This window comes from Agelaius phoeniceus, chromosome 11, assembly GCF_051311805.1.
Source record: "Agelaius phoeniceus isolate bAgePho1 chromosome 11, bAgePho1.hap1, whole genome shotgun sequence".
In the NCBI taxonomy this organism is placed as follows: domain Eukaryota; kingdom Metazoa; phylum Chordata; class Aves; order Passeriformes; family Icteridae; genus Agelaius; species Agelaius phoeniceus.
In genome coordinates, this window is record NC_135275.1 from 22,355,352 (window position 1) to 22,382,448 (window position 27,097).

At 55.6% G+C, this 27,097-nt stretch overlaps 1 protein-coding gene across 6 annotated transcripts in view; it reads left to right on the forward strand.

Annotated features, from left to right (window-relative positions):
- Nucleotides 1–324: 324 nt before the first annotated feature.
- Nucleotides 325–27,097, forward strand: part of GRM7 (glutamate metabotropic receptor 7) — a 197,690-nt gene continuing 170,917 nt past the window's right edge. For 5 of the 6 annotated variants that reach the window (XR_013183884.1, XM_077184693.1, XM_077184691.1 and 2 more), the window contains exon 1: nt 325–1,527. Coding sequence is in view for 5 of the 6 variants with exons in the window: in XM_077184693.1 (XP_077040808.1) it covers nt 336–1,527 (1,192 nt within the window). In the remaining variant the exon portion in view is untranslated. The remainder of the gene's footprint in view (nt 1,528–27,097) is intronic. The other variant, XM_054640222.2, reaches the window with a different exon arrangement.

Below are 27,097 nucleotides of genomic sequence, written 5' to 3' on the forward strand. Positions count from 1 at the left end.
AGCGGGGAACGGGGAACGGGGAGCGGGGAATGGGGAACGGGGAACGGAGAATGGGGAACGGGGTGCGGGGAACGGGGAACAGGGAACGGGGAACGGGGAACGGGGAGCGGGGAATGGGGAATGGGGAACGGGGAACGGGGAATGGGGAGCGGGGTGCGGGGAACGGGGAACGGGGAGCGGGGTGCGGGGAACAGAACGGGGAGCGGGGAACGGGGAATGGAGAGCGGGGAATGGGGAACGGGGAGCGGGGAACGGGGAGCAGGGAACGGGGAACGGGGAGCGGGGAACGGGGAGCGGGAAACGGGGAACGGGAAACGGGGAGCGGAGAACGGGGAATGGGGAGCGGGGAACGGGAAACGGGGAGCGGAGAACGGGGAGCGGGGAGCGGGGAGCGGAGCTGCCGCGATCCCCCGCTTCCCCCGTCCGCAGCGCGGCGGGTCCGGTACAGCCGCCAGCCCCATCCCGGGCAGGGCGGGCAGGGCCGGGACCCCGCGGCTCCATCCCCGGTGCCCGTGCCCATGCCTATGCCCGTGCCCATGCCCGTGCCCATGCCGTGCCTATGCCCATGGCGGTGCCCGTGCCCATGCCGTGCCCATGCCCGTGCCGTGCCCATGCTGATGCCCGTGCCCGTGCCGATGCCCATGCCGTGCCCGTGCCGCGCCGATGCCCATGCCGTGCCCATGCCCATGCCGTGCCCATGCCCATGCCGTGCCCATGCTGATGCCCGTGCCCACGCCGGTGCCCGTGCCCGTGGCCGGCCGGGGCGGTGCGGCGGGCGCTGCGCAGCGGCGGCGGGCGGGGCGGGGGGCGGGCGGGGGGCGGGCGGCCGGGGCCGTTTAAAGCGGCAGCGGCGCGGCGCGCTCCCAGTGCCGGTGCCGGAGCGCGGCGGGCAGGGCAGGGCAGGGCAGGGCAGGGCGGCCGAACCCGCAGCCCTCCCCCGGCCACCCCATCCCGGCCGGCCCGGCCCCCGGGGAGCGCGGGGCAGCGCCCGGGGGCGGCGGCGGCGGCGGCATCACCATGGGCCGGCCGGGCAGGGTGCTGCGGCTGCTGGCGCTGCTGGAGCTGCCCTGCTGCCTGCTGGAGCTGCTGCTCGGGGAGGCGGCCCGCGGGCAGGAGATGTACGCGCCCCACTCCATCCGCCTGGAGGGGGACATCACCCTGGGCGGCCTCTTCCCCGTGCACGCCAAGGGCCCCCCGAGCTCCCCCTGCGGGGACATCAAGAAGGAGAACGGCATCCACAGGCTGGAGGCGATGCTCTACGCCCTGGACCAGATCAACAGCGACCCGGACCTGCTGCCCAACGTCACGCTGGGCGCCCGCATCCTGGACACCTGCTCCCGGGACACCTACGCGCTGGAGCAGTCCCTCACCTTCGTGCAGGCGCTCATCCAGAAGGACACCTCCGACGTGAGGTGCACCAACGGCGAGCCGCCCGTCTTCGTCAAGCCGGAGAAAGTAGTTGGAGTGATCGGGGCGTCGGGAAGTTCCGTGTCCATTATGGTGGCCAACATCCTCCGGCTGTTCCAGGTAGGGCCGTGCCGCGGGGCTCCGCCGCTCTCCCCTGTGCCTCTCCAGGTGCTCCATCCGCCTCCCTCCGGAGCAGCTGCTTCCCCTCCCCGCCGCCCTCTCCCTTCTCCACGGTGCGTGGCGCTTTCTGGATTTATCGCCCCATTTGCACGAAGCAATGCCTGAGGGAAAAGAGGAAAGGAAAAAAAAAAGAAGAGAAGAGGCGCTGGTTGCGCTGGGTTTGCGTTAGAGAGAGCCATGGCTCGGCGGGGATGGATGCGGGCGCACGGATCCCAGCGGGGCACGGCCGGCACCGCTCCCGCACGGAATCCCGGCGGTGCGGGCACGGCTGGCGGGGCCGCGGCCCCGGCCCGGGGGTCGCGGGGGGTCGGGACAGGGTCGGGAGGGGTCAGGAGGGGTCGGGAGGGGCTCTCTCCGGGTGAGCCGGGGCTGTGCGGGGCAGCCCCAGCGCCCAGCGCCCGCCCGGCTCGGTGCCCGCTCCCTCCCGAGCCCGCCGGCCCGAGCGGGGGCAGCGGGGGCGGCTCAGCCCCAGGCTCCGGGGCTCGGGAGGAGCGAGGGATGAACAGAGCCGGAGGATTACAGAGCCGTGCGTGTGTGTGTGTGTGTGTGTGTGGGAGATGCGCTGCAGCGCTGCCCGTTCTCCCCCTCCTCGCCTCTCCCCCGTTCGCGCTGCCATCGCGCCCGTCTCGCCCCCGGCGCCGCGCCTCGCTGGGTGTCGGGCACGGAGATTTGTCACCCCCGCTCACCTCCGGCCCCAGGGCCGTGCGAGGCGGCCATCTGTCCGGCTCTGGCCGGGGCTGGATCCCCCGGCATGAGGGGGTGTTCCCCCGGGGCCAGGGTGTCCCCCCGAGATGAGGGGGTGTCCCCCCGAGATGAGGGGGTGTCCCCCCAAGGGCCGGGGTGTCCCCCCAAGGGCCGGGGTGTCCCCCCGAGACCAGGATGTCCCCAAGGGCCAGGGTGTCCCCCCGGGGCGCCGCTGCAGCCGCCGGGCCCCGCAGCGAGCGCCGGGCGCTGCTCGGCAGCGATCGCGGGTGCGGTGACAGTGACAGAAGCGCCACCAGATGCATCGTGAGCAGCGGAGTTCTTCGCTCCCTGTCCTACGCCTTCGCATGCGGAAGGTGGTGGAGGGATTTTTTTTTATTTTTGTGCAGCGGGCGGAGAGATCGCCCGCTTCTCCCAGCTGGAAACTTGTGAGGCTGTCACGGCAGAGCCGCTGGGTGCTGAGGCAGCCGCCGAGCCTCCCGCTCCCATCTGCTGCCGGTGCCATCCCCGGCCAGCGGGGCCATGCTCCTCGCTCCTCGCTGCCTGAGCCGTGCCCGGGCATTTCCCCGGTGTATTTATTTCATGTTTTAACAGCCGCCAGCCGCTCCTTGCCGCGCTCGCTTCCACGGGGGCAGATGGCAGCGTGGCATGGCTGCCGGCTCGGGGCTGGGTGCCCGGGTCCGTGTGTGTGCCCCCACCGTGCCCTGCCTCCCGCTCCCCTGAGCCCCCTGAGCCCGGCGCCCGCTGTGCCCCAGCGCCGTTCAGACGCTGCCCGGAGGCTGCAGGAGGCAGCTCTGCCCTCCAGCTCCGATCCCGCTGCCAGCCCGGGGCACTCCCCGCCGAGATCCAGCTCCGAGGGAAACCGAGGCACCCTTGGGATAATGCCACAGTACCTGCAAAGCCTCTGGTGATACGTTATGGAGTTTGTAGAAAATGAGATATTTGGGCAGTTTCTCCATGTAGAGATATTTATATAAACTAAATATTTTAATGTGTTGTGACTAAGCATCTGTTCAAAATTGCAATTTAACCAGATCATCCAGAAAGCAGGAACTGGCCCATGCTGAGGGAATTTACTGAATATCTATTTTACAGCTTGGATGAGCCGCCTTGAAGCAGATCTTTCATTCTGTAAAACTGTTCCCTGTTGTCCTCTCCTCCTTCAAAACACAATTTAGAACATGCTCAGCCACAGAGAAATAGAAAATAACTATTTTAGGAGGAGAAGTAGACCTGTTCAACAGCTAAGTGTCATTGTGTGTGGGTGGATGAGAAGCTCTAAGTTAGCGGAAAGAAGAAAACCAAGTACCAATCAGAAAAAATCTTGTTAACCTCAGAACTCTCTGAAATTCCTGAGTGTGGCAGCCAGCTTCTTTCTCAGGGGTCACCGTGGGTTTTGCTGCCTGGGGCAGTGGGTGAGGGGAGGGTGGATGGCTCTTGAACGTTTACTTGCATGCCCAAACTGGCTTTTCCCTCCCATCTGGTGGGTAAAGGCTCTCTGGAGGCCCCTGCAAAGAAATCTTGATGGAGTTTCTGCTTCTCCGACAATATCTTGGAAGAGAAGTATTTGTGCTGTGCCTGATGTAGGGAGCAAATGGGTGTAAACCTGTATATATAGAAATACATAACCCATCCAGGGCACAGCAGGGCTTCCTCAGGCAGCTCCTGCTGCTTCAGGCTCTTCTCCCCAGGAGGGACCAGCTCCATGCAGGCTCTTCATCTTCCTCTCTGCATGGGAGGCTGTGCCTGCAGCTCCCTCCCAGCACAGGGGCTGCCAGCAGCCTCAGCCAGAGCCAACAGGTGCAGCAGCAGGAGAGCCAGGGCCGGGCTCCTCGGGCTGCATTCACCCCTGCAGTTACTGCTGCAGGCTTTGTGGGAGCTTTCCTGGGGTGCACAACCATGGGGGGATCTCCATGGCACTGGGGCTCGGCTGTGATCAGAGCCCCTGCCCTGCACCTCTCCCCTCACTCAGCTGCTCCTGGGACAAAAGAGCCTGGGAACAGCTGGGGTGTCCCCCCAAGGACACCCCCTGGTCCCTCCAGGGCTGTGTGTGGGGCAGGCACAGGGCAGCTGGAGCCCTGCCTCTCCCTTTCTGCAGCTGAAGGGCTGGTGCTGATGGAGCCAAATGGGACTTTGGGCTGGTCACTGCTCCTGCTGGCTCCCCAGGACTGTGGGTGGGCACAGGATAATCTCCAGGGGTCAGGATGCCTCATCAGGCCCCCTCCAGCAGCACTGCAGTGAGCTGAGGAGGGCTGCAAGGGCCCAGTGCGAGCTCAGGGTCTGAAAGAGGGGAGGCTGCACCCCGGGTTCAGTGTCTGCCCCTGCCCAGGGCTCGGTGGGACCTGCTGCAGGTCCTTGGGTTAAAATCATGGCTGAGGAGCACCAGCAGTGGCTGGCCAGAGCAGGGCAGAGCCCACCCTGAGCAGGGTGGAGAGGCCTGGATGTCTGAGTGCAGGGGAGCTCCTCCAGCTTGGCCATGGCTTCCCCAGGGGAAGGGGTTGAGGCAGGAGGTGCCTTGGGCTGGGTTCTCTCTTTTCCATCTCTGTTCTTGAGCTTCAGCCCATCCATAGGAGGAGTGACAGTGCCACAGCCCTCTGTGAGTGCATCCCCTGGGGCTGTGAGTGCATCCCCTGGGGCTGTGCTCCACCCCATCCTGCTGGGAAGGGCTGCCCAGGCAGGGCTGGGGAGCAGGGCAGGTGTGCCCAGCCCAGGGCCTGCCTGTGCTGCAGCCCTGGGTGATGCTTTAGGGGGGGACCAGCCCTGGGTGATGCTCCATGGGTTCCAGCCCTGGGTGATGCTCCATGGGTTCCAGCCCTGGGTGATGCTCTGGGGGTTCCAGCCCTGGGTGATGCTCTGGGGGTTCCAGCCCTGGGTGATGCTGCAGGGGTTCCAGCCCTGGGTGATGCTCCATGGGTTCCAGCCCTGGGTGATGCTCCATGGGTTCCAGCCCTGGGTGATGCTCTGGGGGTTCCAGCTCTGGGTGATGCTGCAGGGGTTCCAGCCCTGGGTGATGCTCAGGGGGTTCCAGCCCTGGGTGATGCTCAGGGGGTTCCAGCCCTGGGTGATGCTCCATGGGTTCCAGCCCTGGGTGATGCTGCAGGGGTTCCAGCCCTGGGTGATGCTCCATGGGTTCCAGCCCTGGGTGATGCTCTGGGGGTTCCAGCCCTGGGTGATGCTCAGGGGGTTCCAGCCCTGGGTGATGCTCAGGGGGTTCCAGCCCTGGGTGATGCTGCAGGGGTTCCAGCCCTGGGTGATGCTCCATGGGTTCCAGCCCTGGGTGATGCTCTGGGGGTTCCAGCCCTGGGTGATGCTGCAGAGGGGTTCCAGCCCTGGGTGATGCTGAAGGGGTTCCAGCCCTGGGTGATGCTCCGGGGGTTCCAGCCCTGGGTGATGCTGCAGTGGGACCAGGCCTGGGTGATGCTCTGGGGGTTCCAGCCCTGGGTGATGCTCCAGGGGGTTCCAGTCCTGGGTGATGCTCCATGGGTTCCAGCCCTGGGTGATGCTCCATGGGTTCCAGCCCTGGGTGATGCTGAAGGGGTTCCAGCCCTGGGTGATGCTCCAGGGGCACCACCCTCAGGCTGCTGGAGCGTGCAGGTGGCCCTGCACCAACATTCAAGTGTGTCAAAGGCAGGGATTTCTTCCCAACAGAATTCTATCAGTGCACACCAGTTAATGGCAGCCCGGTCATAAATTAAATATCTCTCCTAAAAATAACACCCAAATAATTTGGAAAGCTGCTTCCAAATGCACCAGGGAGTTCAGGCAGGATGTTTTTAGGCTGCTGGTTTTGCTTTGGAGAAAATGCTGTTCCTTTGCAGGGCTGTAGCTTCCCCTACAAATGGAACTCCATGATCAAACCATGGCCCGGGTGTTTCATACCTTCTGGGAGTAAAACCATGCAATATGGGGAATATCTGACTCCTCTTTTAATGCTGCAAGACTTATTTTTGTGCTCCCTGCACTTATTTTTGTGCTCCCTGCAGACTTCTCCTGACAGGCTTTAATAATGAACAAATTACTGCTTCAGGTTTGTGTCCTCGGTGGATGCAATTTGAAAGAGTCAATCAAGAATAATTTTGTTCTTGTCTAAATCCCCGTGGGATTTCATCAGGGGTGGCTCTGGTGGCCCAGAGGGGGCTGTTCCTGAGCCCCTCCAGGGAACTTTGCAGCAGAGTGGGCTGAGGCAGTGCAGGGAGATTGGGAGTGTAAATTGGAACATCCCTGATCTCCCTGGGGGTGTTGGCTGCCTTTCCTTCCTGCCGAAGGAGGAAGATGACAGTTGCAGTCCTGCCTTCTGCTCCAGACACAGTCATCACAAAAATGAGATTATTTGGAAAGGAAGGGAGCTTAAAAGTGCAGCTCTGAGTTGGATGCTGCTCTTTTCTTGCAAAATGCACTCGCCTTTGCCAGGCTCTCTGGGGGAGGCTGTGGGGCTGGGGATGGGGATGGGATGCGATGGGATGGGATGGGGATGGGATGGGATGGGATGGAGATGCAATGGGATGGGATTGGGATGTGATGGGGATGCAATGGGATGGGATGGGGATGGGATTGGGATGCGATGTGATGGGGATGGGCTGGGGCTGGGGTTCAGCTGCTCCAGGGAGCGAGGGCAGCTCTGGAGCCTGCTCCTGCTGGGAATGCTCCTCGGGCACAGGGAGGACGGGCAGGGCTGTGTGAGAATTACAGAACCATGTGTGCTCCCCTGGTTCCATCCGATCCCTCAGAAGTGTTTGCTCTCTGATGAATTCCACGCTGCTGAGCTGGCCAGTGTCTAGAAACTCCTTGTAATTCCCAGGAAAATGTCTGCAGTCTGGTTGTGCCTCCATCCCTTCGTTTCTTGCAGGAATGTGGGGTTTGGGCCCATTCCATGGGAGATAATTTCCATTCCCAGCCCACGTTTGAGCCCCTCCTGCTGACCTTGCCCTGAGGAGCTGCTGGGGAGGTTTCATTGCTGGAATGTACCTGGGCTCTCACTGGGGCTTGGGAGGAAAGCTCCCAAATTTCAGCAGTGTTTTTCCCTGGATGCTAATTTATTGGAACTCCTGTCCTGATGGGTGCATTTTCCTCTCCTCACTTCAAACAGGACAATACTTTTTAGGCAATGGAGTAATGATTCATTTTAGAGAAGATATTTTAGGAAACTCCACATTTTTCAGTTTCTCGCATAGAGAATGCAACAAAAAGCTGAAAATAGGAAACAGCAACCTTTAATTCTTTGCCTCCTCTCAGAAAAAGGGGTTTTTGTGTTCTTTAATGAGCTTTCATTTCAGCAGCCTCTATGTATTTGTCCTTGTTGGTAGTGAGGCCCTGATGTGTGTCAGCACCTGAGCCATGCAGGGCTGTGCCTCAGCTGGGAGGCTGCTCCAGAGATGTGGGATCTGATTTTTCCTGTATAAATAAAAGGCCAGGAATATCCTCCCTTCAGGAATTCCACATGGGGAGTCACTAATGAGAGGCTGGAGGTGCTGTGAAGGTATTTTTCTGGAACGCTGTGTTTTGGAGGTAAAATTCATTTTCTCGACAAGGCGGAATTCAATTTGAGCAATAATCTTGGCTCTTAATCTGTTTTCAAGTGTCTCTCTTGAGGCAGGAGGGACTGCAAAGGGTCATTTGGAAGGAGAGCGGCTCTGCCAGGAGAGGGATGCTCGTCCATGGAGAGGGAGGGATGATGGGCAGAGGATTCAGGGGTAATTGGGGCTGGAACGAGGGGTGCAGGAACAGGGAGAGCACATTTCCAGCAAGTTCATTTGTGCAATTCCCCATTTACTCTTTGAAACAAAGTAAGGTGACCTCTCTGGAATGACAAATGGAGGGATCATTTCAAGGCATTAATTTTTATATAAGAATTATTGATCTGCTTTGGAATCTCATAACAGTAATACTACAAAACTACATGTACTCTGTTCCATATTTTATTCTATTAAATGAGTATTGCTTGAAGGCATTGAAAGCATCCAGCACAATACTCTGTTTCATAAGATCAGATGTTGTTATTTCTATTTATAGTGGTATTCAAATTAATCTCAATGAGTGACAATGCTGAGTGTCCCAGACACTGGACCATGATGAATTTTATCATAATATTGGGAGATACCAAGCATGTAATGAAGGCAGTTTGGAGAGCATGGAATCCAATATAACCAGGCCATTAGTGTGCTCAGAGGGTACCCAGGCAGAGAGAGCTAAAGGAGAACAAGGATTTCCAGAGCTTTGCTCCTTCCTGGTGATTCATGAGCTCCTCCCAGGCCCTTCTGCTGAAGGCAGTGCAGTTGTTCTGAGCCACCACCACCACTTTAATGGCAATAAAGCCTGCTCCTGCTCCTGCCTGGACCATGGACAGCAAAGGTGGTGGCCCTGTCCCACCCGGGTCCCTCCTGGCTGCCCCTGGCTGGAGTGAGCCCAGCCCTGAGCCTGCAGAGCCCCAGGAGCAGCCCCTGTCAGTTCTTGGGCTGGGCAGGAGCTCCTCGGTGTCCCCAGGGCCACCATGGGCTGTGTGTGCCCTGTCCTTTCAGGGGATGCTGGGTGGGTACAGTGGGTGCTCAGGCTGTCCCCCTCCATGGGCTGTGTGTCCCATCCTTTGGCAGCTCAGGGCACTCAGGGTGGGTGCTGTGGGGGTGTTCCCCTCCATGGGCTGTGTGTGCCCTGTCCTTTGGCAGCTCAGGGGGTGTTATGGGGGTGTCCCCCTCCATGGGCTGTGTGTCCCCTGTCCTTTGGCAGCTGAGGGCACACAGTGTGGTGCTGTGGGGGTGTCCCCCTCCATGGGCTGTGTGTGTCCCCTGTCCTTTGGCAGCTCAGGGCACACAGTGTGGTGCTGTGGGGCTGTCCCCCTCCATGGGCTGTGTGCCCTGTCCTTTCAGGGGATGCTGGGTGGGTGCAGTGGGTGCTCAGGCTGTCCAGATCCATGGGCTGTGTGTCCCATCCTTTGGCAGTTCAGGGCACACAGTGTGGTGCTATGGGGCTGTCCCCCTCCATGGGCTGTGTGTGTGCCCTATTTTGGCAGCTCAGGGCACACAGGGTGGGTGCTGTGGGGCTGTCCCCCTCCATGGGCTGTGTGTCCCATCCCTTGGCAGCTCAGGGCACACAGGGTGGTGCTGTGGGGGTGTTCCCCTCCATGGGCTGTGTGTCCCATCCCTTGGCAGCTCAGGGCACACAGGGTGGGTGCTGTGGGGCTGTCCCCCTCCATGGGCTGTGTTTTGGAGCAAAGCCTTTTGCAGCAGAGCCGGTGTCAGGTGCAGGATGAGGCACCTCGGGCACACCTGAGCTTCCCCCAGGGCTCCCACCCCTTCTGGGGGCACAAAGTGCCCCTGGCTGACAGAGGGCACCCCAGGCCCCTGTGGCTGAGGCTGTGGTGCTGAGGACAGTTCTGCTGTGTCATTTGGGATCTGGAGAGCATTAAGATGCTGGGTGAGCGCTGGGCATTCTCTTCTCCCTCAGCTGTCGGGTGATGCTGGCCGGTGCCTCCCTTCCCAGCCCTTTGAAACGAGCTTGGCAAATGTTCCCAAAGCCCTGGGACGTGCTCCTGGCTGGAGATCACCCCTGGGCCCTGGCAGCAGCGAGGCACTCGGGCTGCCCAGCCTCTGACTGGCACTGGGAAGAGGAGAAGCCTGGAGACCTCCCCTTGCCAGTGCCCTGCGCTGCCTGAGGTGCTGCAGGTCCAGTGTTTGCACATTCAGGGCACATCCAACAGCTCTATTTTGGTCTGGCTTTTTGGGAAAAGGATGGGCTGAGCTGTGGGGGTGGAGGGGAGGGTTTGGAGCAGGCACAGGTCACAAGATTTTGTCCTGATGATGGTTCTGCTTATGTCCCTCAGCATGGTTGTATATGTGGGGATAGATAGATGGGTAGATGGATGGATAGATAGATGGATAGATAGATGGATAGATAGACAGACAGACAGGAATGTCATTGTTGTGCATTCTTACACTGTAAATATGTGAGCTGTTTCTCTAAGGGCTTGCTCAGGGCCTGGGCTGGGAAGGAGAGGGCTGTGCTAGGCTGTGCTGGGTGAGCAGGGGATGGAGCACCTTTGGGTGAGCCCTGGCACCTGTTTGGCTTTTTGGTCCTGCCTGTCTCACGTTAAGATGATGTTAGGGCCCAGAACAATCAATCATGGGTGATAAATAGAGAAAAGATGTGGCTTAGGAATCCTGGAGCACCTCAGAGGCTTCAGCAGCACCAGCAGCAGGCTGTGCTGGGGCTGGGCTGCTCTGGGTGGGGAGAGGGAAGGGAGGAAAGGCTGAAGCTGCTGGGAACTAGGGAAGAACGTGGGGAGGCTGGTGTTGGCTCTGCAGGGTGACAGGGGCTGGGGGAGGATGCTCTGCAGGAACAGCTCTCCAGAGCCCCTGCAGCTGTGCCAGGGGTGCCAGCAGGGCCAGGGAGGGCACAGCCCAGACAGCTGGCACGCTGCCTTAGCCCAGGGCAGTGCCCTGCTGGGGCTGCTGGCCACTGCCAGCTCTCAGCCTGGGCAATCTGGAGCTGTTTGGGTGTGTGATCCTGGAGCTGTGATCCTGGAGCTGTGATCTTGGATCTGCCTGGGTGTGTGATCCTGGATCTGTGATCCTGGAGCTGTGATCCTGGATCTGCCTGGGTGTGTGATCCTGGAGCTGTGATCCTGGAGCTGTGATCCTGGAGCTGTGATCCTGGATGTGGCTGGGTGTGTGATCCTGGATCTGCCTGGGTGTGATCCTGGAGTTGCCTGGGTGTGATCCTGGAACTGTGATCCTGAATCTGCCTCGGTGTGATCCTGGATCTGCCTGGAGCTGTGATCTTGGATGTGGCTGGGTGTGTAATCCTGGATCTGCCTGGGTGTGATCCTGGATCTGTCTGGGTGTGATCCTGGATCTGTCTGGCTGTGTGATCCTGGAGCTGTCTGGAGCTGTGATCCTGGATCTGTCTGGGTGTGATCCTGGATCTGTCTGGGTGTGATCCTGGATCTGCCTGGAGCTGTGATCCTGGATCTGCCTGGAGCTGTGATCCTGGATCTGTCTGGGTGTGATCCTGGATCTGCCTGGCTGCAATCCTGGATCTGTCTGGGTTTGATCCTGGATCTGCCTGGGTGTGATCCTGGATCTGTCTGGGTGTGATCCTGGATCTGTCTGGGTGTGATCCTGGATCTGCCTGGAGCTGTGATCCTGGATCTGCCTGGAGCTGTGATCCTGGATCTGTCTGGGTGTGATCCTGGATGTGTCTGGGTGTGTGATCCTGGATCTGTCTGGGTGTGATCCTGGATCTGCCTGGGTGTGTGATCCTGGAGTTGCCCTGCTGGGTGTCAGAGCAGAGCCCTTGTCCCCATGGATGTCCTGGCGTGCTGGGACAGCATTTGCTGGTTTAGAAGCACCTCTGGCTACCTACAGCTTGGTGCTGAGACAATAACAGCCAGGTAAATCTAATGGGGGGCTGGAACTGAACCCTGGGATTTAATGGCAGCTCCCAGAGCACAGACAGCATCTCCCCAGCAGAGACAGCCCCCAGTGCCTGGAGTTGTTTCCCATGTGGATCCCACCAAAACCCAGTCCTAATGGATAGGATCAAGGCCAAATTCCATTTAATAAAAAATGGCAGGAATAACTACAAAAATAAAGACAAACTGTCAGCTCAGATTTGGCAGGAAGTTGTTATTTTTGCAGGAATAAAATTCAGCACTAATAGAGATGGTTTAGTGATTTTTAAAGCAGGTAATTTTGTGGCAGGGCTTGAATGCACAGAAATTATATTGACAATAAAAATTAATTAAACGACTTTTTGTGGGTTTGTAGTTTTTCTATCTGACAGCAGTACAGAAAATCTCCAAGTAACTGGATGATCCTTAAGGTCCCTTCCATCCCAACCCTTTCCATGGATGATGGTGCAAAGAAAATCATCTTTTTGAGATGTGTCTGCTGTGGCTACAGCGGAGGATTTGCAAAGGAGGAAAAGATGTTTTGATTCCCCAGCAAGCCTTGGACAATGGGGATGGACAACGGGGATAGACAACGGGGATGGACAACGGGAATGGACAATGGGAATGGACAACGGGGATGGACAACGGGCAGGGACCGGGAATGGACAACGGGGATGGACAACGGGGATGGACAACGGGGACGGACAACGGGGACGGACAACGGGCAGGGACAACGGGGACGGACAACGGGGACGGACAACGGGGACGGGCAACGGGGACGGACAATGGGGACGGACAACGGGGACGGACAACGGGCAGGGACAACGGGCAGGGACAACGGGGATGGACAACGGGGATGGACAACGGGGATGAACAGCTGGAATGGACAATGGGGATGGACAACGGGGATGAACAGCTGGAATGGACAACGGGGATGGACAACGGGGATGGAAACAGGACGGACAACGGGGACGGACAACGGGGACGGACAACGGGCAGGGACAACTCAGGGGATGGACAACGGGGATGGACAACGGGCAGGGACAACGGGGATGGACAACAGGGATGGACAATGGACATGGACAACGGGGATGGACAACTGGCAGGGGCTGCCCAGGGAGCTCTGCAGTGCCCATCCCTGCAGGTGTCACCTGGAGGTGGCACTCAGAGCTTAGGGCTGGGGACAGGGTGGGCATGGGCACAGCTGGCACTGCCTGGGCTGGGAGGGCTGTGCCAGCCTCAGGGAGCCTGGGACTCTCTGCACTGGGAGCTCCTTGCCTGTTTCATCTCCTGCAGCACAATGGTGGCATCCCAGGTGAAGGGGTTTTGGCCTTCACAGGATTTTGGAAGCTGGCACAAAAAGATGAATTTCCCATCTGCCTCCAGGGCCCAGGGTGGCAGCAGCCCCGAGGGAGTGACAGCTTGTGTGCTCTTGTTTGGCCAAACTGGAAATGTGGAAATGAGCAATGGCCTGGGGCTTTCTAGCCCCATGGAGGATCCCAGGGCAGCTGCTCAAATCCTTCCACAACGCAGCAGGATCCCCAACACCTCAGTGTGAAACAGGAGCACAGCAGAGGCAACGGAGTCCCTGGAAAAGCCACTTTCCTTCTTCAGGAATATTTCAGTGATGTGATAAACTGTGAAGAACATTAAATCCATGAAGAAATGAAATAAATCCCAAATACAATTTTTCCTACCTGTGAAAAATGTATTTTGCTGGGGAATTGAATTGTTAAAAAATGCCTCCCACCCCTGTGCTTATTTTCTCAGGAAGAATCTCCTTGCATTTCAGGAGAGAATGAAATAACTCTGAGCACAGAAGCACTGAGGAATGGGGCTGAGAACTCATCTGTAAAATGCCCTGCTCAAGCCCAGCCCAGCCTGTGCTGCTCCAGCTGGCAGGGAAAGGCTGGAGGTGCCTCCTGAGCGGTGCCTGCCATGGCCCTGCTCTGACAAACCTGGCCATGGGACACCAGGGGTGGCTCTGGGTGTGCTCCTCTGCTGGAGCCAGGAGCTGAGCCTGGCTCTGCACCTGCCCAGCACCTTGTGCAGGACATGGGGCACTGGGGCTGTTCCTTGGACTCGTGGGACCAGGAAGGTGCCGCCCTGTTCTTCTCAGCCTTCTGATGTTCACGTTCTTGTAAAGAACTTTCTCACTCACTTTTCTCTTAATCATTATTATTTTGCATTCTTTTCTGGAGGAGGAGAAATTTGATGGACTGTTGGTTTGTCCAGTGTCCTTGGAGAGGTAACACTGTCATCTCCAATGCACTGTCACTTTTGAAAATCTATAAATGTTAGAGTCAGAAATGAACTGCCCTTCTTATCACCTTAGAGATTCCGGGGGCTGCAGGTTGTATTTTGTGTCCTACAGTGACAGTAAGGCTGGAAGAGACCTCCAGGGTGAAGTGCAGCCTTTGGAGTGGTCCTGGGGCTCCTCTGACCCCCAACACAGCCTGCAGCAGGAGCAGCGGGGAGGCTCCATCCCTGCTCTAATCTAGAAGCAGTTGTGGCAGTTCATTGCACTCTGCTGGGGCCAGACTGCTGCTGTGTGTCACTCTGTCCAGCAGTGATGGACAGACTTCAGGCCATGCTTTACTGGTAGACACTGCTTTGCTCTGCCTTGGCTGCTTTCTCACAGTGCATTTTCAGCAATCAATGTCTGTGCTGCACTGTTTGTGCTTCTCCCTCTTCCCAGAGCAGCTGGGGCTGCCCTGGATCCCTGGCAGTGCCCAAGGCCAGGCTGGACACTGGGGCTGGAGCACCTGGAGCAGTGGAGGTGTCCCTGCCATGGCAGGGGTGGCACTGGGTGGGATTTGGGGCAGTGGAGGTGTCCCTGCCATGGCAGGGCTGGCACTGGGTGGCATTTGGGGTCCCTCCAACCCAACCATTCCAGGATTGCATGGCCCAGGAGCCGGTGGCTGCCCTGCTGGGCTCCTGGTGCCCTGAAGGGAGCCTGGCAGGGAGGTGCCCAGGTGCTGGGTGAATTCCCTGGCATGCTGAGCACAGGGCAGGGCCATGCTCAGGGAAATGACAGCCCGTCACTGCACTGAACAAAACACTCAGGAGCTGGAGCAATTTAAAAATAGAAAGCAGGGAGCAAATGGCCTGGCAGGGAGGCAGCACTGGGAGAGCTGGAATTGGCCCTAATGGGCTCAGGCTGTGCTGGGTATGGAGCGCTCTGAGCTGCAGGGGGGAGCACAGGGACTGCTCCTCCTTGAGCAAAGCTGGTTTTATTCCTAATTTGGACTGAGAACTCGCCCAGGCTTGTCTGGGTGCATGGTGGAGCTGCTTGTCTGGTGCTGGGCTGGAGCTGCTTCTCCTGGGGTAGTGGGGAGCAAGGGCAAAGCCAGGGCTGCTCTGGGACCTGCTTTACATTGCAAAACCCAGGAAATCTGGCAGGCCTGGGCTAGGCAATACCTGATTTCAGAGAGCAGTGCATGACCTGACTCCTGCCTGCAGCAGGTGAGTGCTTGCTGTAAGCCCAGGGAAGCAGCAATGTGATTTTTAGCTGATTTTTATCCCACTCTGGGGATAAAGGCAGCCCCAGGGACCTGCCAGTGCCCAGGGATGTGTGGCAGATCCACAGGATCAGGGTCTGCCGTGCCTGTGCTCAGCTGTGGGGGAGCTCCTGCAGCCTCCAACTTGGCAGGTTCATGGGCAGAACAGAAAAACAAGGTAAAAAACCATTTTTTTTTTCCTTTGCAGGTTATTTTTTCCCCTTCATCTTTCTCCCAGTGCTCATATAAATCAGGCAGAATGTGGTACAACTGGAATCTGTTTTCCTTAACAGTTGGCAAAGCGGTGTCTGTGCTATTGAACCTGAATCCTTTGGCAGATGCCAAACCCACAAAGCCCTTCCCGTTTTATTTTAAAGCCATGCTGCTCATCCTCGTTCCAGGCATCACAGATATAACAGATATATTTGGAAGACATTGTTTGGGGTTTTTTGATCTATGAAATACAGCCTGTCATGGAAATGGGTGTGTAACTCAGCAGAGCTTGTGTGGGATGTATAAATCCTTCCCAGTGAGGGTTCTGCTAAGGATTTGTCTTGGGAAAGGTGACCAGGAAGGTTTGACCTCAACCAGGGCTTTTCCCTGCCCAAATAGCACTAAAAATACCCCAATTATTGCAGTGGCAGTGCATAAAGGGCTGGGCTTTGCCTGGAGTGGATTTGTCAGCACAAGGGCAGGGCCCTTGCCTTGGGCTGTGGCCCGTGCTCCTGCAGGGCCAGCACAGACCCATCCTGGGAGCCACCAGCCCCCTTTGCTCCCAGGGCTCTGCAGGGCCCGTTCTGCTGGGATGTGGCAGTGCTGTGCAGTGTGTCCTGCTGCAGGAGGGGCTGCTGGCCCTTGTGCCAGGGCTGACCTCGGGCTGCCAGCCCTGCAGGGGCCCAGCCCCACCCCAGAGCCCTGGATTTTGGCACCCAGGTGCTGCTGGGTGTGCTCAGGTGCACGTTCCCATCGAGGGAGTGGGACTGGGAATGCTGGAGATGAAACCTGGTTTGTGCCCGGGTAGAACAGAGCCTGTGCTGGGGCTGGCCCAGGCAGGAGCCAAAGGAGGCTGAGCAGGGCTGTGAGAATCCCACCCCTGCCCGAGGATCAGAGCTTTCCCTGCAGCACAAAGGGATCCTCGAGGTCTTTAATGTCTGCCTGCCAGCCCTGGTCCCCTGGGCAGCAGGAGAGCCCTGCTCTGCTCTGCTCTGCTCTGCAGTTTCACAAAGCCTCTGCTGGAGCCTCTCAGGCCTGAGCCAAACCCAGCCCGGGGATTTTGGGCATTGCTGGGATGGACCTCAGAGCAGGCAAATCCATCCTGGTATTGCTGGTTTGTCCTTCTGTTACAATGGATTTGTCAGCTTAATGAGCTGGCTTTTCCCCCCACTTTGCACTTTATCATTCTGTCTCTCCAAATGGGATTTTAAATTCACACCTTGCTGACAGGAACATGGTTCTGGGCTCAGAGATCACAGCCTGGCTGCTGGCTGTGACCAGCAGCACCTCTGAGGGCCTGGGAGACAGCAGCCAAAAGGCACAAATAACAAACAGAGAGAGGAGTGGCACCATGTGCTTGGTTCAAGATGTGATCACACTCTTTGGGCTTCGTGAACTGGCATTTTTTGTAAAAACGTCCCCTGCCCCAATAGAAAAAATACTTAAAACTACAAATTTCCTAAAACCTGGTGGACACAGAGCTGCCTCAAACCCCAAAACACAAACCCATGGCTGAGCAGTTCTTTTAATGAGGGTGGAGGCTCTCATGGTAACTCCTGGCTGCAGGAGCTGGGATATTTAAAGTCACACAGATGCAATGGCTGCAGCAGCACAGAGTGCTCTGAGATGCTCAGGACATTCCCCAGCCCAGGAAGGAACCTAAGCTTGTGACCCATATATTTTATAGACAATTTTCAAATTTCCATTCATTTTGTTGCTTTGAGAAGTGAAAGGCAGGGAGTGCTGAAGGCCCAGGGGTGCAGCAGGGCCAGCTCTGGAGAGGGATCTGCACCCCAGAAGGGCCCGGGGGGCCCTGCACGTCCCCCTGGGGTGAACCCCAACCTTCCTGCTTCTCCCCCATTAATGACTCTGGTTGCCCTAATGAGACACTGCAGTTGTCTCCTCTCTGCCGCCCTTGATCTCTTTTTAAGCTTTTCTCAAAGTTGATTTTTTTCCCCCATGTGCTGTTCTCACGTGTGGTTCTGTACATGAACAATTGGGACACGACAGTTCTTCTGTATCTTTTCTAAAATGTTCCCTGGGGAATTATGCTTCAACCAGGGAAATTGTATGTTTCATTATCAAAAAGGTTTCAGGCTTTATCAGAGTCCTTTTGTAATAGTTGTCATGGAGGTTTTTATTATTATTGTTAAATTGAATAATGGGGAGGAACCTGTTCTCAAGCCTTTGCACAAGAACTAAAATTTAAATCCAGATAAATCTGCTCTGTTTGTAAAAGTGACTTTTTAAGGTTAACTGCATTTAGTTCCAATCATTGGAAGTGCAGCTTTGTTACTTTATCTGAATTAGATAGCGAGGGGTTTTGCAGCTGTAATAAGGGAAGATTGAACTTGACTTTTAAATGCAGATGGAATGTCTCGGAGTTATTTTTCAGGGCCTGATTTCTTGGTAATCACAAGAAACCCTCCACGAGGCCTCACAGCGCTGCACAGGAGCCCAGCAGGGCTGGAAGTGATGGGGAAAGAGACCTCAGAACCATGGAATGGCTTGGGAAGGACCTCAAAGCCCACCCAGTGCCACCCTGGCATGGCAGGGACACCTCCCACTGTCCCAGGTGCTCCAGCCCCAGTGTCCAACCTGGCCTTGGGCACTGCCAGGGATCCAGGGCAGCCCCAGCTGGATTTTGTTCCTAGGAGGCACCAAATGCTCCCATTTGGGCGGGACTGAGGCGCTGCCAGCAGGGCTGGGCCATCCCTGCTCGGGGGACAGCCCTGCCCTGGGGGGACAGGCTGCTGGTTGTTATTCTGGTACCCAGAGCCATCCAAGACCCCTGGGAGCCAGCAGCTCCCGGATTCTGGGGCTGGGATGGAACCTGAATGAGCAATAAGGAGATGAGAACCTGGCTGTGAGCGAGCTCCTGCAGCTGGGAGTCACCACAGCAAGGAGGGGATGGAGCCTCTTTGAAATGTGGGTCAGATCCAGCAAAGGGGCTTCAAACAGTTTTGTCTGAAGGGGGGAAAAAAAAATAAAAAAGGAGAGGAGTAGTTTGAAAATGTCAATAAAATAATAATTCATCTCAGCATATTCAGGCTGTCAGACTTCAGGGAGCTCCCAGTTCAGAGAAAGCATGAAATGCAAATACTTTATGTAATGTTGACTGTGACCAGCGGCCTCATTATGCCTCTGAAATTCATCATTTTTGCCTTTGGATGCTGAAATCTGTTGACAATCAGGAGGAAGAAGAGTCCCCCTGGATTGTTGTGGTGTGGTGCTCTGGGAACTTTGCCTCTAATTATGGCAGGAAGGCAAATTGCAGGAGGCTTTTTAAAATAACAACTGAAGATAGTGACCTTTTTTACAAAGGCTTTGATGAAAGATGTGAAAAAATGGAATTCATTAGAATATTTCTAATTTCCTGACATTCAAATAGGAGAGACTTTCTCAATGTGCATCTTCTGAAACATTTATCATTAAATGTCGTTGTTTAACAAAGGTCCCTGGACTCTTTGCATGCCAATGAACCCCACGATTGAATTTAGAAATATAAACTCTACAGAAGGAAAAAATTTCTTTCTGTGTCTACAGTGCTGTCCTACAATTCATTACTGTGGTGTAAATGCCTGAATGAGTTCAGTCTAAAGGTGCATAAATGCATTTCAATGAATTTAAAATTAGGACTATTAAAATAACTGTGCAAATCCCCTAAGAGCATTTGGGGGCAAAATTAAATGCAGGGCATATATAAAATACATTGAAAAATAAATATATATATATAAATGAATGATTAGATATGATTGCAACATTATCAGGTTTGGGGGTTTATTGAGACCCATAAGGAACCACAAAATAATTCTTGAGGTGTTTTGCAGGCGTTCAGGGAAGGTCAGCAGCAGCATCTGAGGGCTCTTGGTTTGGTGCCAGCTGGGTGGGGCTGTGGTGGTGTTTGGGGGGCTGGAAAAGCCCAGCGCCCCACCCCAGTGATCAGGGGACAATGAACAGGGTTCCCTTTTTGTGTTCCTTTGTCTGGGGACGCCATGGGCCCTCCCTGCTGTGCAGAACTCCCCGACCCAGGGACTGGACAGGCTGTGCTGTTCTGGGCAATGGAGCTCCTGAGGCAGAGGGACTCAGGGAGTCACTGGGGGAGTCCAGAGTGGGAGTCCTGAGAGGGAGGCACAGGGACCTTCCCCAGCTGTGTCAGACATGTCCCTGTCACATTCACATTCTCCGGAAAAATCCCTTTGCCCAGGATTTTCTCCCGGGAAGCTGAGAAGCCTCAGAGAAAAATGAAAGCAATAATTATCTGATCTGCTTCTCCTGTGTTGTGCTCACATGTGGAATGTGTTTGGGGCTTGTTTACCCACAGGTGATTGTTTCATTGGGCTCTGCTGTGAATTATTTTGACTCTTTGGCCAATTATGGCCAAGCTGTGTTGGGACTCTGGAGAGAATCATGAGTTTTCATTATTATCTTTTTATCCTTCTGTAAGTATCCTTTCTGTATTCTTTAGTATAGTTTAGTTTAGTATTCTTTAATATAACATAGTATCATAAAATAATGAATCAGCCTTCTGAGAGCATGGAGTCAGATTCATCATCCCTCCCTGCCACGGGACACCCCACAAATACAACAAACCTGGGCTTCCAGTGAAATGTCCCAAATGCCACCCCAGGAGGGATTTGGTGCTGCTCCCTGTAGGGAAGGTGAAGAAGGGGAGAAGAAGAGGCAGGAGAACACGGCCACGTGCCCTGGGAGGGAGCAGGGAAAGCAGCTGGGGAGATGGGGCTGAGAGGGGCAGCCCTGCCAGGGGTGGGGTCAGGCCCCTGCTGGGGAATCCCCAATTAGAGGGGGCTAATGAGGGAGGGGATAAATGAGAGAGGAGCAGGGTGGGGTGGGGAAGGTGGCTCAGAGGAAGAGCAGCCCAGGGGAAGGAATGCTGGTGCAGGTAAGGATGGTTCCAGCTGGTTTGGGGTGGTTGGTGCTGGTGCAAGATGGCTTTTCAGTTCTTGTAATGCCTGTGCTTTTAGAGTTTGTTCTTTCAATTGAATTTCAGCATGTTATCTCAAGAAAAAACCCTTTAGCTTTCCTCTCCTGGGGTATTTCAGTGCTTTTACATGGTTCAGAGTTCCCAGGGACTGACTCTCTCCTGCTGTGGAGTGTCTGAGGCTTGACTTTGTCCCCAGTAATTCCCATCTTCACCCTCTGGCTCCTCAGACCCCACAAATCCATTAAACGGCCCCTTGCATTGGCAGAAGGAATTTTCAGTCATCTCCTGCTCACTGATGAGAGGCTTTGCCAGGACTTTGCTCTGGGATTTGGGAGCTGAATGGAACTTTTGCCATTAATGAGTCTAAATTTGTAGGAGCAACAGAAATTCAGGTGCTGCTGCTTTTATTAGTGGAGTATGGCACGTATCACGCACACACTGGAAAAGGTTTTCACTTCAGAGGAAGGAAAGGAGCACTTTGGAGTTCATGCTGTGAATTTTCTACAGAGAATGACTCTAAATGCACATTTTGTAATGCATGACTTTATTTATTTTCAAAAAGGGCTGCATTATTAAATTTGGTTTTGTCTGTGCAAACAAATGTGAATTATTTTGCCAGCTCAAGTGTTTTCTCAGTCACCCATAAATAAGAAAGTGACTTGAAAGTACAATTGATCAGGAATGATGCATTGAGTGTTTCCCTACAAGGAGGGCATTGAGTTGGGAGCTCTGTCATGTTGTGGATTCCTCCCTCACCCACAGAACGCCTTTCTCCCTCACATCTGCGTTTCATGACAGTATCTTTGTTTTCTGTGAATGATGTGATAGCTCAGATGAATCTGTGCTGGCTGAGCAAAGGGAGAGCGGAGCTGTTGTGATACAGGGTGGGTGTTTGTGCTGAGGGGCCAGGTGGACAAGGGGCTGTGCTGGGCAGGTCACAGAGCTCTCCAAGGGATTAAAAACAAGCTGGGCTGGGGCTGGAGAGGAGCAGCTGGGCTGTTCTTGTGGAATATATGAGATTAATATCTCCCAGCCCTCCTGAGGGTTTGGTTGGTGCCCTCAGTGAGGGCCCTGGGCTGGTGCTGAGCTGCTCCCACCTCTCCAAGGGAGGTGCTGGGCTGGATCTGCTCTCAGCTGCTGCTTGTCCAGGCAGAGAAATAGGATGGGTGGATGGATGGGTTCATGCCCAAGGACAGCCCAGCAGGGGAAGGCAGGGCTGGGCCTCCTTGGGGCCATTTTCCTCAGGGAGAATTGGATGGGGCCGTTGCTGAGAACCCCTTGTGTTTAAGCAGTGCTGGTGGGGTGCTCTGTTCCCCAGAATGTGTTTCCTTTCCAGGAATGGTGTGCAGGGAGTGGCTGGGCCAGGCAGGGGCTGTCGGGGCCGGGCTGGGCCTGGCATGGCCCTGGCAGCTCCCGTGGTGCCCAGGCCCACAGGTGCCCTCCTGCCCAGCCCAGCTGCCCCCCAGGCTGCTGGAAATGCTGCAGTCCAGCACCCTGGGCAGTGCATTGGCCCAGTGTTGCTGTGGATCTGTTCCCCCCAGGCAGAGCTGTGCTGCCGGTGCCCCTGCTGCCACTGTCTGTCTGTCCTGCCCTTGGCTGAGGGGCTGGAGCTGGGATTGGGTTCCAGGGAGCTCTGCTGGGGTCGGGGCTGCAGCTCTGAGGGGACTGGGAGATGCTGGGAACATGAGTCCTGTTGGGGAGCCCTGCCAGCTCACCTGGGCTGGGCCAGGTGCCCCAGGGATGGCCACATGGGCACCCAGGGTGCAAACACTGAGCAGCAAACAGCCAGAGCAGCCCTCCTTACAGCAAGTCCTACTTCTGTCCTATTTCTTCCCTGCCTGGAGAATATTAATGTACAAATCAAAGGAATCTACTTAAAAGTGTTTTAAATGAGCAGCCTTGTTAGGGGAAGGGGAGGGAAGGGTTTGTCATTATGCAATACAAAAGATTGAGGTGATCCTGACTCGGAGAAGGGGGAGATGGGGAGGAGAAGGCTGCAGTGGGCTCCCCTTTCCTGAAGGAAGAGCCAAGCCTTTGGATGGCTGCTGCAGCCCCAGAGCACCTGCACTGCAGGGAGGTGGCCCAGGCTGGCTTTGGGTGGGCACTGGAGGCTGTGATTGCCCATCTCAGCTGGGTTTCAGAACGTGTGCAGGTGCAGTGCTTATCAGCAGGGCATGGTTAAAAACCCTGGGATCATTTGGAGTGAGTCAGTGTCCAGGGCCTGTGCTGATGTGTGGGAAGGGCTCCCAGGCTGGAAGGACCTGCAGTGTCTGATTTACTGATCTGTCTTGCACTGGGGGAGAAGAGAGCTAAAAATGCAATTTCAGTGCTCACATATGGGTTTCTTTCTCAGCTTTCTGTGACTCCTCATGGCAGTTCTGTGCTGGGATGTGATGAGCTCCCTCCCTGCACCCCTTGGGTTTCCATTCCTGTGCCCAGAGCTGCTCCTTCCCTTTCTCATGTTTGTGCCACTTTCCCCCCACCCCATCTCCCCTTCAGTCCAGTGAAAGAAGGAGAAATTCCAGAATTGCCCCTCAAGGAACTCTGTTCATCCACTTTGCAGAAGATCTGGCTGATCTTCTCGACATTTTAGCATTTCTGCCTTCACCATTTTCTCTGTACATGGAGAAGTTAATGTAAGATCCTTCTAATCTCTCAGGTTTCAAAGCTAATGGCACCAGGCTAAAATTACCCCATTAAATATCAATTAACATAAATCATCACAAGATGCTGCTCAGATTAAATATGCTCCTACTGGGTCTTTCTGTCTGGAAATATAACTGAGTGAAGAAATGTTAAAATGAACTGACTTGGATGCTCCAAGGGGATTTTTGGGTCTTGGCTGAGTTTGTGACTCTTTGCATTAAAATAAAATAACCCTCCAGTGTTGCATGTTCTTGGGCATGGCTGTGGCCTGTTCCAGGGGATGGGCTTGGACTAAAACACAGTGTAAAGGTAATAATTAATCCTGGGTCAGATTATTAAACCACACTGGCTCTTTGTGCAGAGCTGGCTGAGCTTTGGTGGAGTTTAGGTCATTCTGGAAGTGGATTAAGCCTGATCCAGCCTTATCCTGAGTGCTCATGTAAAAGGCTGAATTGAGGCTGCTTCATTTCTTAATTGACTGAATTAGGATTTGAATTTTTGCCACGTGGGCAAGTCCTGGATGGTTTTGGTGATTCCAGGAGCACAACAGAAGAATTGCTATTATGTTTGTGCGTTGGTTTAATTTTGCAAAACAAGGTACACGACCTTAAAATGTGAAAGAAACTCATGTTAGGAGGTGAAGGAGAGCAATGGAGGGAGAAATTAATGTGGCTTTTTTTCTTCACTGGTGGCTGCTGCACCCATGTCTGGCAGCAGAAGCAAGGATGAGTACATGTCATGTTTCCAGCTGATTTCTGGGTCACTTCTCCCATGGCTGCTGGAAGTGACTAAGCAGTATTTAATCTGGTTTAACAGATATGCAAAGCAGGGCTGCTGCTCTCCCTGAGCAGGGCTGGGCACACATCCCAGCTCTGCTCCTTCTCCACGTGTGTGCCCTGGGAGCCTGGGGCAGCTCGGGGGAAGCAGCTGGAACCTGCAGGAACATCCTGTGGGAGGGGAGAGACTGGGGGAGGTCTGCTCCATAATCCTGTCCAAATTTATTGCCATGGTCATGGAGTCATGGAGGGGTTTGGCTTGGGAGGGACATGGAATCCCCCCCAGTGCCAGCCCTGGCAGGGACACCTCCACTGTCCCAGGTGCTCCAGCCCCAATGTCCAGCCTGGCCTTGGGCACTGCCAGGGATCCAGGGGCAGCCACAGCTGTGCCAGGGCTGCCCACCCTGCCAGGGAACAATTCCTAATTCCCAATATCCCATCCATCCCTGCCCAATATCCCATCCATCCCTGCCCAATATCCCATCCATCCCTGCCCTCTGACCCAGCGTCTGCTCAGGTGGTTTGGGATGCCCTGCAGTGCCATGGGCTCCTGGCACAGCCCTGGGCTGGCAGCTGAGTCCCTGCTCACGGTCCTGTGCCTTTTTGGGGTGCTTTGTGTTCCAATAACAATCTGCAGCTGCAGTGCTGGGGGGGCTCAGCCACATCTGCCCCCTCAGCCAGGCTGGGCACAAAGGCTGCCTGACCCCCTGGCACTGCCCTGGGTGAGTCATCTCTGAGCAACCAGTGCCAGGGGATTGTGAGCCCTGTCAGGCCATGGAAACACAAACACGGCTGGGGCAGGATAACCAGGGCCAGTCCTGGGGATTGTGAGCCCTGTCAGGCCATGGAAACACAAACAAGGCTGGGACAGGATAACCAGGGCCAGTCTGGGGGGATTGTGAGCCCTGTCAGGCCATGGAAACACAAACAAGGCTGGGACAGGATAACCAGGGCCAGTCTGGGGGGATTGTGAGCCCTGTCAGGCCATGGAAACACAAACAAGGCTGGGACAGGAGCAGGCCATGGGCAGGACCTGCTGCTGTTTGCACCCTGCCAAGAGCTCTGTAGCTCTGGGGTACCTCAGAAAGGCACACCTGAGACAAATGTTAGTGAGTGACTAGAAGACAACAGCAATTATCCAAATCAAGGGAAGGCGCAGGTTGTGTTTATTGTCCAGGCATTAATAATGCAGGCTGTGCTTTGCAGAAGATGTGGCTCTGAGGTTCAGGTGGCTCCAGTGACAGCAGCACAGACTTGGCACTGAGCAGGATGCAGACTCAGACTTCAGATTGCAAAAAGGAGGGGACTGGACCTCTGTGGCTGGAAATTTCCTCCGCCTGACTGAGTCCTGTGGTCTTTATCTTTGCATTAGTAGCTCGCTGTGACTCTGCAGCACAGCTGCCTTGGGCAGATCTGGCTGGCAGTGAGTAGGAGGTCAGGGGTTCCTCAGCTGGGATCTGTATCACTGCCTTGGCTCTGAGCAATGCTGGGGCAGGTACAGAGGGGGAGATGCTTGTACCACGGGCTTCTCCTGCCTGCAGTCAGTGAGCTGATACCAGGCTGATGTAAACACAGGTGAAGGCAGGAAATGTCAGAATCCTCTGCTGCCCTTGGGCTCCTTCCCTGCCTGCCTGCTCCAGTAACAGAGCAGGCACACTGGGAGCTGCAGACTTGCATTTTGGGGATAATTCCTGTTCTCTGGCATTCTGAGTGAGGCTCAGGAGGTTTGGGTTGGAATTAGAGCCCACCAGTGCCACCCTGCCGTGGCAGGGACACCTCCCACTGTCCCAGGTGCTCCCAATGCCCAGCCTGGCCTGGGCACTGCCAGGATCCAGGGGCAGCCCCAGCTGCTCTGGGCACCTGTGCCAGGGCTGATCCACTATAAGGCACTTGTAATAGTTGCAAGTAGCTGGAAAAGAAAATACAGGGGGAAAAAAGACAGAGCAGGTGAATGAGGTCACATTGGAGCATGATTCACTTCTTCAAGACCTTCAGTCAGAGGCCAGGGCTCGTCCTGCTTTGAGCAGGTTTGGTGAGAGAGAGCTGCTCTCATCTCCATTAATGATGTGGTGATTGTTCAGGTCATGGATCAGTCATTGCAGGATCTGTCATTTCTAGAGGTGATAATTCAGGGAAATGAACTGAACCCTGCTCCCCACTGTGTCGGTCCAGGCTGGAGCTGGGAGCTTTGGGAGCAGCTTGCTGTGCAGCTTTGGTGGCTTTGGCTGTGTTTGCACCTTCTCTGCTTTGCACATTAGTTCAGATGGCCTCAGTTCTCGCCTGGGGCTTTGGGGATGGATGGTTCTGCCTGCTCCTGCTGGGGAGGGGGGCAGTGCAGGTGTTGGCAGCTCCAGGCAGGCAGGAGGCTCCAGGTGTGATCTCACCCGTGCTCCCAGGAGCTGCCCCTGCCCACGGGGAGCGCTGGGGATGGAGCATTGCTCCTGCTCTTGTCCTGGAAAACAATTTTGCTTTATTTTTCCAAGGCTGAACTCACCACTCAGCTTCTGCTCAGGTCGTTTCACACCCAAAGTCCTTTTATTTCAGAGAAGCTGTAACTTTTATGAACTTCTGTGGGTGATGTAGAATATTATCACAGCTCAGTTATTTTCTCTCCTCAGTTACGTGGGAAAGCAGAGTTCAGCTGCTTTGGTGATGCATCCCTGTTATTTTGTGGGTTGGTTGGTTGGCTTTTTTTTTTTCCAAATCCCATGAGATTTATGTTAAAAGACTTATTTGGTGAAATCTGCTGCATCACAGGCGTGATGCTGCTCAACAGGTCAGGCTGGCTCAGTGTAATGTCTGCTGGACTGGGTTCCTTTGCCTGTGAATCTCTCCAGGAGTGTTTTCCTTCCCTGGCAGCTGTGTGGGGCTCAGTGCCATGCCCTGGGCCGTGTGTGGGGCTCAGTGCCATGCCCTGGGCCGTGTGTGGGGCTCAGTGCCATGCCCTGGGCCGTGTGTGGGGCTCAGTGCCATGCCCTGGGCCGTGTGTGGGGCTCAGTGCCATGCCCTGGGCCGTGTGTGGGGCTCAGTGCCATGCCCTGGTTCTGTGTGTAGGGCTCAGTCCCATGCCCTGGTTCTGTGTGTGGGGCTCAGTCCCATGGTTCTGTGTGTGGGGCTCAGTGCCATGCCCTGGTTCTGTGTGTGGGGCTCAGTGCCATGCCCTGGTTCTGTGTGTGGGGCTCAGTGCCATGCCCTGGTTCTGTGTGTGGGGCTCAGTGCCATGCCCTGGTTCTGTGTGTGGGGCTCAGTGCCATGCCCTGGTTCTGTGTGTGGGGCTCAGTGCCATGCCCTGGTTCTGTGTGTGGGGCTCAGTCCCATGCCCTGGTTCTGTGTGTGGGGCTCAGTG